Source organism: Penaeus monodon, chromosome 6 (genome assembly GCF_015228065.2).
Source record: "Penaeus monodon isolate SGIC_2016 chromosome 6, NSTDA_Pmon_1, whole genome shotgun sequence".
Taxonomy (NCBI): domain Eukaryota; kingdom Metazoa; phylum Arthropoda; class Malacostraca; order Decapoda; family Penaeidae; genus Penaeus; species Penaeus monodon.
The window spans coordinates 31472494-31484993 of record NC_051391.1 but is presented as its reverse complement, the minus strand read 5'-3'; the positions used below and the strand labels follow the sequence as shown (position 1 = coordinate 31484993).

At 33.4% G+C, this 12500-nt stretch overlaps 2 protein-coding genes across 4 annotated transcripts in view; one reads left to right on the top strand and one right to left on the bottom strand.

The window, feature by feature from the left end:
- The window catches only part of LOC119574393 (thioredoxin-like protein 1), a 7024-nt gene extending 1900 nt beyond the window's left edge, over window positions 1–5124 (top strand). Inside the window, exons 2-7 of one of the 3 annotated variants that reach the window (XR_005228860.1) lie at window positions 2092–2248; window positions 2454–2567; window positions 2837–2959; window positions 3162–3322; window positions 3448–3718; window positions 4899–5124. Coding sequence is in view for 2 of the 3 variants with exons in the window: in XM_037921613.1 (XP_037777541.1) it covers window positions 2092–2248; window positions 2454–2567; window positions 2837–2959; window positions 3162–3322; window positions 3448–3658 (766 nt within the window). In the remaining variant the exon portion in view is untranslated. Of the gene's footprint in view, window positions 1–2091; window positions 2249–2453; window positions 2568–2836; window positions 2960–3161; window positions 3323–3447 lie in introns of all 3 variants that reach the window. The other 2 variants (XM_037921613.1, XM_037921612.1) reach the window with 2 other exon arrangements.
- A 361-nt stretch (window positions 5125–5485) lies between these two features.
- LOC119574392 (cAMP-dependent protein kinase type I regulatory subunit-like) overlaps window positions 5486–12500 on the bottom strand; it is a 104106-nt gene continuing 97091 nt past the window's right edge. The window contains exons 5-7 of the mRNA XM_037921611.1: window positions 12100–12303; window positions 11832–11919; window positions 5486–11656 (exon numbers count right to left, since the gene is read on the bottom strand). Of these exons, the coding sequence (XP_037777539.1) occupies window positions 11572–11656; window positions 11832–11919; window positions 12100–12303 (377 nt within the window). The 3' untranslated portion in view covers window positions 5486–11571. The remainder of the gene's footprint in view (window positions 11657–11831; window positions 11920–12099; window positions 12304–12500) is intronic.

Genomic DNA, 12500 nt, shown 5'->3' with positions numbered 1-12500 from the left:
AGTACTGTTTATCCTGTATATACATCTGTTTATGTCCAAACCCAAATATTTATATACCTTTATTTTTGTAGATAATTAGAAGTTATTCATTTGTGTTCATTTATTATGGTTTTTGATTAGTAGTGCTTTGTCCAAGTGCATGTTAATATCTCAAGGCTATTACTAGAAATGACTACTGATTAGAATTAATCCTTGGTTATGTATAATTTTGAAGCAAAGTTATTTTGTGGATTTTGAGGAGAAAAATATGTTGTAGTTTTTTTTCCATTTGTATTTTTCCTCACAGTTCTGCTTTCATTTTGCAAACCCACTTATAGATAATGTTGTGTATGTGTGACTAAACAAGATCCTTTAATATTCCAGTATTTTTAAATGTGATAGAGAATGAGATTAGCCTATAAATGATAGTAAAGGACATAAAAGTACTTGAAATTGTTATCTTCTATTCCTTTGAAAAGAATAGATAGCTAACATAAGGCACTAGATCGTGTTAAAATCATGTTATTTGTTTCCCGAGTTTTCACCGCTTTCTTCAAGAGTATGTATAAATTGAATAGTGTTAGCTCTCTCCACAATTTTTAGGAGGGCCAGAAGAAGCTATCCTTTAGTATTCTTGTGCAAAAACTTAGAGATGTTATAGGAACACAGAAATTACTGCTTTCTCTTAGAACACTAATTCTGTTACAGATACTGTGTAGTAGAATTGCATAGTAATTGCATATTAATACATTCCTATGTCAAAGGCCTTTCAGAACATGGCTACAAGACCTCAGTTAAGGATGGCATAAAATATAAGACTAGCAGTATATCCATATCATTAAACTAATATTATAAGGATACTAGCCTGAGCATCAGTTACTATATTTAGCAAGTAACACCAATAGTTTGATATTTCATATTCTGATTACTTTCAGTAAGCCCAGTCCCTACATACAACTCCCATTTTGTTTCTTTGTTGCATTTGATGGTAAACATAAAATTAAAGTAAATCTGTGTCTCCCTTTCAGACATGCGATGTTTAACCAGCCTTGTATATTTCCTAAAGAATGTAGAACTATCATACTTGCCACACAATAACAGTATTGTTCAGCCATGCGCAAACTGCTAGAATATTATCAGCAGGAGATAGACAAAATAGTGAAGAATTCACATAGTTTTTGGGAATCATTTGTAGATTTTTTTTTCTTTCTTTCTTTTCTGTCTCCTTTTCTTTCTTTTCTTTTTTTCATCTGTTTTTTATCACTAGACATTTTTTTAGCATTATGATAATAACTCAATCAGTGCAGATGGCAAGACTACTATGCCATACCCATTTTAATAAAAATTCATTTATTGTCTTTACACATAGATGGCTCTACAAGTGGTTAGTCACCAAGGAGTCAGTTATTAGTCTTACCTATCTCACCTATTTACCCTTTTCCTTGATTTTTTAAAAATTTCCATTTGTATTATTTTATTGTCTTTAATGTTATTAATATTTTAATAACATTTTAATGATAATATCAAGAAGAAGAATAACAATATAAATATTAATAGTATTAGAAAGAAAAACACGTTTTCCCACAAATTCAAGGAATGGTGAAATCAGGTGCAGTCACTAGGACCAACTGTGATAGACTCCTTGTTGGCTGATCACATGTGGAGCCATCCGTATGCAACAAAATGAATTATGTAGAGTTTATTCTATTCTAAATATGCACCATATAAAAGGAAGTTATAATATTAAGATAGTGAAATATAACATTTAAGATTAGAAAGAACAGGTAACTATTGCAAAGTGCCAGCAGTAGTATTACTGTAATTTACAATACAGATTTTAGGTGGAAGGCTGTTTAAGCATACAGGTCAAGGAAATATTAAGGGATATAGAAATTATATATTTATCAAAATTCTGATATGATATTGTAATAGAAAATACATTCCTAATTAAGTTTCATTTATTGGTCTTCTAGTTAGGCTCATATAAAGCAGTGCTTTTTATTTTGCTATTCATCAAGAAAAGGGCACACTTCTGATATAATTTAAACTAAAATTCTCTGCATTCTTAATACTGATATTACTGAAGAAGTAAAAGAAAAATTGAATTTGCAGATGTGGTCCATGCCAGCGTATAGCACCTGTCTTTGCAGACATGGCAGGGAGATTCCCCAATGCCGTGTTCCTCAAGATAGACGTCAACCAGTGCTCGGGGGCTGCTGCATCCCAGGGTGTGTCAGCAACACCAACATTCATCTTTTACAGGAATAAGGTTGGCAGTCTTCTCTCTTCATGGTTGTGTGTTCTTTCCTCCTTTATTTATTTAATTTTTATATAAAAAAATTAATTCAGTAACTGAATATTCTAAAAGGAAAACCTTTTTTCTTTCTTTCTTTCTTTTCTTTATTTTAACATTTTTCATACTTGCTTTCCTTTGCGACACCTAAAACTAACCCTAGATGTGTTCCTTTTCACAGACGAAGTTGGACAGCTTACAGGGCGCAGACCCAGAGACGCTGAAAGCCAGAGTGAGCCAACACTATGGGGATGGAGACAACGAGGAAATGGAAGACTCAGGTGTTCCTGGCCATGTAAGATGTTTATGGCTTTCAGTGTTGGGAAGAAACATGCTATGGCTATATAAGTTGACCACACAGTGAATGGGTCAGTGAGGTCATATGAAAATTTAAACACAAAGAAATGTTAAATTTTTTTTTTTTTTTTTTTTTTTTTTTCTTCATTTCGTTCTTTCTTTCTTAAGAGTATTGTGTACATTTCATCCTCTCAGTCAGTAATTATTAAGCTTGTCATAAATACCTATCACCATCTTTAACATTTCCATTCCTTGCCCTCCAACCAGATTGACCTCCTCCCCATGGTGAACAAAGCAGGTTGCGAGTGTCTCAACGAGAGTGACGACCACCCCTTCACGCAGGCACTCAACTCAGCTGGAGGTTACCTGGAGTCAGACACAGATGAGCAGGTTGGCTCAATTTTCTTGGGTTAAGAATATTGTAGCAGTTCAGTGTGATTATATTTTTTTGTGGATACTGTACTGTCATCAGATAGATCAGTAGCTGATACATCTAGATAGCAAGAGTAAAGAGGATTCTTTGTTTAATCAAAAAATAATTATAACATATGAAGAGAACAGCAATTGTATTCCTCATGTCTCCCCCAAACAGCTCATCCTCTACCTCTCCTTTAACCAAGCGGTGAAACTACACAGTATGAGAATCAAGGCCCCAGCTGACTGTGGTCCAAAGACGATAAAGGTTTTCATCAATCAGCCACATACCATCGACTTTGACACAGCGGAGAGTGCCAATCCCATCCAGGAGATAACGTAATATTGTTTCCTTTACTCTGAGTTATCTGTTTTTGGTAAAGTACTATAGTGGCTATCATGTACTTGTACAATAATAAGCTTTAAATTTTTATTAATACAGTATTTCTTCTGCTCCCCTTTAGGTTATCTCCCAAGGACTTAGAAGGTGAATTAATTACTCTTAAATATGTAAAGCTGCAGAATGTGATGAATTTTACCATCTTCATTAAAGACAACCAGACTGAAGCAGAAACAACCCAGATATCATACCTGCAGATTATTGGTTCTCCTGTCCAGACAACCAAGATGGCTGATTTCAAGCGTGTAGCCGGCAAAAAGGGAGAAAGCCACTGAGATCTTCCAGTCCATTTTAGCAAAAAGAAATTTCAGGTCTCCATATTGAATTTGTTTAGAGTAAGATATATGAAACTGTTTGGCCAACTACATGAATGAAAAGATTATAATATTTTCTGGGATAAAATTTTAAAATTGGATCTAGATAGTGGAATGGTAAAGTTATAATCTTATTTTTAAAATTTTTCAGCCAATTTGTTTTTGTGTTAAAGAAATAAAACCGTAAACATAAAAATAAACATTGATTTCTGTATCATGTACTTGGTTGGGATGGCGGAGAGTTCTTGGGGTGTATAACACGAGGAAAGGGTTAGTGCCTAATAAATTTTTAAGAATCAAAGAGGAATTGTACTTTAGTGTATTTGTGTGTGACTACAGAAGTCACTAGTTGACAAGGTTGTCTACTGTATCCTTTAAAAGGGTTATTCACGCTGAACAGGTGCTTGAATGATATCTGTCTGTTTGGTGCAGCAGAAACTAAGAAAAAATGGAGTATGGATCCTAGGTTTTCATTTTGTACCCTTCTCTTCACCTCCAACTTCTGTTGTAAGTCACAAGACGACTCATTGCTCATTTTGATTTAAGTGCTTGCTGGTGGTGTTATAGTGGTTGAGGCAAGGATGTAAATGTGCGATACATTCAAAGACCAGAAAAAATGTAGTAATTAAGGAAGAAATATGCATATCACAAACCACATGTGATTGAGTAATCAAATGTTTCTCTTGGTACATCTTATGCCCTGAAGTTAATTAGGAACAGCATTGATGAATGATAATTTGATTACAAGAAAAGTTCCCACTAAATACAATGAAACACTTCATGATTTTAAATGCTGTAGTTGTGCAAATCCCCCCCCCCCCCCCCTCCTCACTGTTGTGTCCCAGTTTGTTCGGCAAAGTAGATCTCGAGATTACCAGCACCTTAGATTTTTTTTCTTTCTTTCTTTCTTTCTTTTTTTCTTTTTTTTTTTTGTGTGGAAAAGATGGGTTTGATTTGTAGTGTTAATATAAATAAGTTAAACATATCTTCAAGCATCCAGAATACACGCAGAAAGAGACAAAATACTGGAAGGGATTACAACATATAAAATCTGTAGAATAGTGGTAATTTGTGCACAATACATGGGAAGTTATCAGAATTCCATAGTCCACATTTGATTTATGAGGAGGGTAAGAGAGAGAGCCAGTCAGTCATCGTCCAAGACTGTTAAGCCTAATCATTTATTTTTTTTTTGCGACAGATCCACTAGAGTGAAAGGGTGCATCTGTGCTTTTTGATCTACACATTTTTAACTGGTGGTTGATGCTCAACATTTTGCAAATGAAGACTTGATATATACACTATGCATCAACAGATTATCAATAAATTAATTTAAACACTAGTCCAAGAGTATGTCAAAAGATAAATTGAAGACAACTGTACAATTCCTGCAAACAAGAGAATAAATGTCTTAGCTTTGAATAGTTTTTCGTGTTTTACCTTAACCTTTTACGAATGTTAATGTTGCTTTTTATAATTCCTTTTTATATCACAGTAGTAGTATACTGATATAGGGCTTTTTATGTATATACTGTGATATTGGTGTTATTATGGTATACTTAAAGGGTAAGTTACTGTATGCTCAACATGTGGAGGTATGAAGGGAAAACCTGCAACAATTAAATTATATTGCACCAAATTTCTATTAATTTCCATATTATATTTTGCTAAAACTCTTAACATAAGTGGGCTTGTTTTCATTTTACATGTTATTACTGTTCATGTACATTTAGGAAGTACTTCTTATCATCTCTGTAAACAAGACACTCAAGGATAAATAAATCATCATTCATACCTCAAACTTTATTTGGCAGCATAAAACTAAGACACAAAAGCCTACCAAGAGAAATGGAACTTATATACTTATTATTTTATTTGTCTAACTAATGGTGGTGTTCTAAGAGCAAAACAAAGTCTTTATTTGGCACTGTAAAGGGGAAATATTCTGGGTAATATTAAAATAGCTTTAGATACAGAGTACAGAATATGAAACGAAAATAAGAGTAATAATATATATTTATATATATATAATTATATATATATATGTACAATATTCTAACACTGGACAATAACAAACCAAAGAAACAAAAAATGCGTGATGCTACGATACGGGACATTATCAGAAAAGATTTATAGCTCTTGAGGCTAAAGGTACAAGGCCTTTGTGACTAATCTGACCTTGCTTGACCCCAGCTCAGATCAGGTCAAAAACTTCTGAAGTGAACAGCACTAGCTTAAACAAGATTGGGGGTTTGCAAGCACTTAGCCTCTTGGATGTTTCACAACAGAAGTACTCTAAAGAAATTAAAAACAATGAGAAAAAGTTTTATATTTATATATATATATATATATAAACTAGCAAGGTTCATTACTATTTTGTTTATTTTTTGTTTTCTTCTAGTTTTATGATGCCCGATACTATTAATCCCCCCTCCCACCTCCCTACCCCCTATGCCTTCCTTTTCTACTTTGTCAAGCTAGCAGTGACATGGGAAACAAATTTTAGTGTTTCTCCAATTTTTTTTTCCTTATCCCCTCCAATTTGATTGACAAAGACAAAACACTAAAGATTTTTTTTTTCCTACTTGTTGATCCCATGAAGACACACAACACATAAAGAAACCATGCATAGGTTTATACCATGCAAAATTATTATAAGAACAAAATATTTCCATTCATAAATTAGTAAACACTTACTAATATTGTCACACCAATCAGTACTTGATGTCAAATAAGAGCATTTACGTATACCATCACACCACAAGTTAATATACATTCAAAACTATGATTGTTAATTCTTCAATTATTGTAATGATGCAATAAAAAGTCAAAATTGTTGAGTAACAACGATCATTTTACTTCAGCCTAAATGTTTAAATTTCACTTTCTTTGTACTTCTGGACAAAACATGATTATAAAAAAATATTCATATTTTCCTTATGCACAATTGGCCAAAATAAATTAAACTCTTAATATCTCTGATTAACAGGAAAAAAAACACAACTTTAGCAAATTTCACTTCAGTTGTTTTATGTGAACAATAACTGTAATAAAAGAAAAATAACCCTAGTCAAAGCAGTAGTAATGACTCAATGAGGTCTAACAATTTGAAAGATTTGCTTCCTATCTTCCTAAGCACATATCAAGTGTACCTTTCAGAACCCCCCAAGTTTCATAAATAAGAAATTTAAAATATTTAAAGTACAATGGATTTTAATTTCTCATAAGACCTGGAGATACATAATTTGATAAACAACAAAAAATAATAATAATAATAAAAAAAAGGTCTTTGAAGTTTTGCCTAGAGCTCTCACATGCACGCATTCATGGGGGAAAAAAGCAGTTGTTGCCATATAAACTTTGTGCATACACTGGCTGCAGGAGTCTCCCGTGACTCACCAGGAGCCAGCAGGAGGGTTGTTTTAAGGGAATTACGCTGATGGGAAGTAGAGTGGGAGATGCCAAGACACAAGGTATTGCTCCTTTACCCAATTTCTGTCAGACCTCATGAACAGACAATCTCAGCTGTCATTGGTGTACAAATGGTTAATGGTGGTTATTACAATTTACACTATGTTACAGATTTATTGAAATCTAAATACAATCTTATCATCTTTACAGTTCATCCCACCATCCCTATGAAGAAACAATACAAAAAAGGAGGAAGGGCACAATCTTTTACCTACTGAAGGCAAACACTCCGTCCCCTTGGCAACTCCCTCTCACACCCTTCGGACAAGGACAAAAGCAGCCACTACTCTATACGTCCACCTTCCCAGCAGGGGGACGCAAGGAGGAGGATACACACCAGCAAGGGTTATGGGTCTTCTCTAAGATGCTACCTCAAGGCGATTCAAAAAGCCGCAGCAAAGAGGTTAAGGGTTAAACACTTTCTTTTTTAATTATTAATTCTCTTTCCTCCTACTCCTTCTATTTCCTCTCTGAAGACAGTTAACATCAATGCACCTACAAGATAAGGTCATTAACAATTAAATACCATACATAGGTTTCCTTACACTTCCTCCGTATTCACCTTAAGCAAACCTTTTTACACATATTTCCCACCTTCTTTAATGTATACAGTGAATTTTACTTAACTTTTCTCAACTTTCTTCTTTCTCTTTTCTTTAACGAAGATAGATTTTCTTATCATTCTATGCTTCCACTGGGTAAATTCTTACCTTTCTAAAAGCCTATCAAACAAAAGTTTCATAATTTCTGAAACAAATCTGTCAAACTGAAAAAGAAAAAAGAAAAAAAAAAAGTTTATCTAACCACAGCAGGCCAATAACAATTACCCCAAAGAATACAATGCTTATGCATTTTTTTCATCAACTATTATTTCCTATTCTTTGAGGAATAATGATTAAGCATGATGAATAAATTTCAACAATTACTTTACTTCTGACAAATAATATACCGATTGATGCATCAACTGCCTGACGTAATAGATCGATGAACAGATGAATGGTTCCTCACAATATATACCTTATGCCTCAATAACTTTTTGCCTTTCACATACCATACAGAAAGATCCCTATAAAGAAAAAAATCTATGTGACACCTTTTTTTCTTTTTTTCTTTCTTGTTCTTGCTACTTCTAGCATTTAAAGACATTTGTTGTGAAGGCTTTCGGATACTCTAAGCTCGTGCTTCAAGGCTTGGCAATCATGTATAGTTACATGATTACACTGGAGAAGATTGGATGTGAGTAAAGAAAATGGATCTTGTACAGAGATTGGAATCTACAATTTCAAAAGCCTAAGAATATTGACTAAGCCAGGAAAGACCAAATCAAACATACATATACTGAATGACACACCTGCTTAAGGTAATAAATTCAGCTCTCTCTTCAACATGCTTTTTCTTAAAACTCAACAGCAAAAAATAAGTGAATAATGAGTAGTAAGGTTATACAAGTATACAAGTTGCCAAAAAAACAAATCAAAATGCTTGTGTTAGAGGTGATGAGAAAGGACAATTGTGTAGATACATATGTATAAATGTATACAAGCCTTCTAGTTTAACATGTGCACATGTATCTATATACATACAAATCATGTATGCATGTGTAATGCGTGTGCACTGAGATATACATGCGTACATATATATTAACAAACATCATACATATGTATCAAAAGTTTTTTTTTTTTCTTCTTTTTTTCTTTTTCTCTTTACATTTATTTATATAAGATATTTGCATCGCCTGCTTGGTCTGGACTTTACAAAACAACATTTTTCCTCCTTAAAAACAGCACGGAAATGAAACCTTTAATTTCTCATATGCAAATTAATTCACTATAATTCACCTCCACAAGAAACTCACAAAGCAGCAGATTACACAAATCACACATAGGCCTCTTTTTTTTTTCTTCTTTTGCATATTTTTATGCTTTTTTTTATGTCTTTTTGTATTTTTTCCAGTTTTGAAGAGGACAGCACATTTCTAGCTCGGACTGCAAACTCTCTCTAGCAAAAAATGCAGGTCATAATAAAATATTTGAAAAATTATTATAAAAAATATTAAAAATTATAAAAAAAAAATAAAAAAATTCAAAATAATAACATCACTAATCATAATAACACTAACATCAATAATAACAATGATTTGAATAAAGAATAAACAAATGCATAAAAAAAGGAAAAAATATTAATGATAATTTTTTTTTTAAATAATAACAATAACAATAACAATAATAATAATAATGTTATAATAATATCAATATTAATATTAATATTAATATTAATATTAATATTAATAATAATAATAATAATAATAATAATAATAATAATAATAATAATAATAATATATATATATGAATGATATATATAATATATATAATAACAATACATACTCAACACTATCAGTAACAATACAAAAACAACCAAAAAAGCAACTGAAATTAATAATATTCAATATATTTCAAAATACATATAAACCTTGTCACATCATCAACATTACATAAACAGACAACGGAAGCGCTGATCACAAGCCATCAAATCCCAAAAATATTAAGACTGTTAATATAAAATTTAAAAACTGTAAGAAGTGATCTCCACACTCACACATTTATATATTCAAATTAACAAAGTAGATTATAGAGTGTACTCCAAGTCCTTTATTTTCGGCTGTGAGGTATTAGTTTGAAGGTGTAATGTACCTTAAGGACATAATCCAAGGTGGCAGATCTGTACTATTTCTTAATTGCTGGCATTATCAATTCAATTTCTTTCTCATTATCGACACACCAATGTCTAATCTCTAAATATAAATACATGTAAAAACAGTTTATTCTATCCTATTCACTGATATTCTGCCTAGGAGGCAACTTGTGTAAATTTTCAAACAAAAAGCCTCCATCAGATGAATTTCTGATAATTTTCCCTAAATCACTCATTCCTCACATTCTGTTCTGTATAAAGTTCTACACTGGCAGATAGACACTTTCAACCAAAAAAATATATGCATATGTAAGCATGTAAGCATAAAAACAATTACATGTTCACAGTCTGTGTATATAAGTGTACATGTATTTGTATATGTATATGTATGTATGTTTATTTCATATATAACAGATAGATAGATATATAGACAGATAGATAGATAGATAGATAGATAGGTAGATACACAGATAGACAGATAGATAGATAGATAAGTTGACAGACAAACAGATAGAGACAGAGACACAGACAAACAGGTAGACAGTCCAATAGATAAACAGACAGATAGAAAGCTAGATGTGTATATGTGTATATGTATAAATACATGTAAAACACATACATGCTTACACACACAGTTTTCTCTCTAATGAAATTAAAAATTAACAGTCATCTACAAAATATTTCATTATCAATTTGTTCATCAGGAAGTACAAAATCTGTTTTTTAACAAGAAGACACAGAATCTCCTTTTCTTTATTTATTTTCCTTCTTTTTTTGCATGTGTCAAGTCACCGTATCAATGCATGAGCACATACTCACTTTCCTACTTTGGTAACCCTAGGTGAGAGCCACTGTGCTGAAAGGGGTGTGTGCAGGGCTATTATACTAACTGTAACAATTTAAATACATATGGAATATGAGCGAGACAAAGCTGATCATTACACTCCATGCAAGTGGTAAGTTGATGTGATAATGACCATAGTGGTAATAATGTGTGCAGCTTTCAACAACAGACTCAATTATAAATCAAACTGGCCCCTGGAACCATGATTATTCTAATGGTTACACTAATATCATCTTCTGGGTCCCCACACACCTCTACGGCAGGTGTCCACAAATACACACAAAAACAACCAGTTATGTATCTAAACCAGTGCAAAAACCAGTGGTAAGTGTAAGCCAGCTGACAGATATACACAAATTCACACATTATCAGGTGAAAGATGTGATCCATCTTGAGACACACCACTAACAGTGTCAGCATACGCTTTTAAAAGTAGGTGTATCCAACCCAAAGATGTGGCTACCCATGTTAGGAACAAGAAAAAAAATAAACCAAAGAAAAAGATGGTTGCCTGAACACCTTTATCTGTATAAGTGATAATGTTCTTTTCACTACTTCAGCACCACTTACAAAGGTACACTTCCATAACCCTTTGCACAGGCTGCTTGTCCTCTTGCATTGTATATAAATCCTTTTTCAAAAGTGGTGCAGCAGTGTCAAATAAAACCCACACTTTTATCTTGTCACCACAATAATGCATATGGTGGCGACACCAATATCTCAGTGTTATACCTGGCCCTATGCAGAGTTGCATGCCTAAGCACCTACACAGGATCACAAAAATTACTTGCACAGGAGCCTAGAAACTAGCATACAGAGAAGCCTACATGATTGCATACACAGGGGCTCAACCAGTGACTCTGAGCCTCTACACAGTGAGTGCGATGAATGAGTTGTACTGCTCAATATTCCGTTTTAGGATGTCTCCACAGCTGCCTAGGACACGTTCAAACCTGTTGGGGAACAGAAATTGTAGCAGTACATGAAATAGAAAAGAGCATACACCATCTGTAAGTTTTACATCATTATACTAATATTGCTTACAACATTTCTTATTAAATCTAATATTAATAACCAAATTAATTTCCTTACAGTAAAATAGTTTAAATAAATCCTGATTAACATTACCTATTCCTGTCCAGTTTGACACACTTAAGGGGTCCATCTGCTATGACTGTGGCTGCACGAGGACGGTCCAAAAGGAGAGCAATTTCACCTGAAAATGTTGGTATAATATAAACAAAAATCTAACAGGGAACTGAAATTAGGTATATAACTAATTTTTTCTTCAATCCTTTCTGAACACATTTTTCTTCTTCCTCTCCCTTAACACCTTTAAAAAATGTGATAGCAACCCTACATGAGCCCTACCAGTGAATGTCTCTTCTAAACTCACCAAAGTAGTCTGAAGTCCCAAGCCTTCCCACTTCAACAGGTTCCTCATTTGGTGAGCGTGCCTGCATGACCACAGCTGTTCCCTCCACAATGATATAGAAGTCATCACCTGGCTCTCCTTGTCGCACCACCGTGGCTCCAGATTCTATGGACACTGGCTCAAGCGCATCAGCCACCACCAGCCGCTCCCACTTGTCCAGTGAATCTGCCAGTGGAGTCACACCATTCATGTTATTAGATAAGGTATAATGTGAATTACAATTACAATGTGGAAGTTTAAATCATAGTCCAATTTGTCCTTTTTATATTGCACCTTGTTGGATTGTTTGGAGAGAGAGAGACACATACACATTTTTACATGTATAAATATATATTGCTCCTTCCCTTTCTGTAAATCTGTGG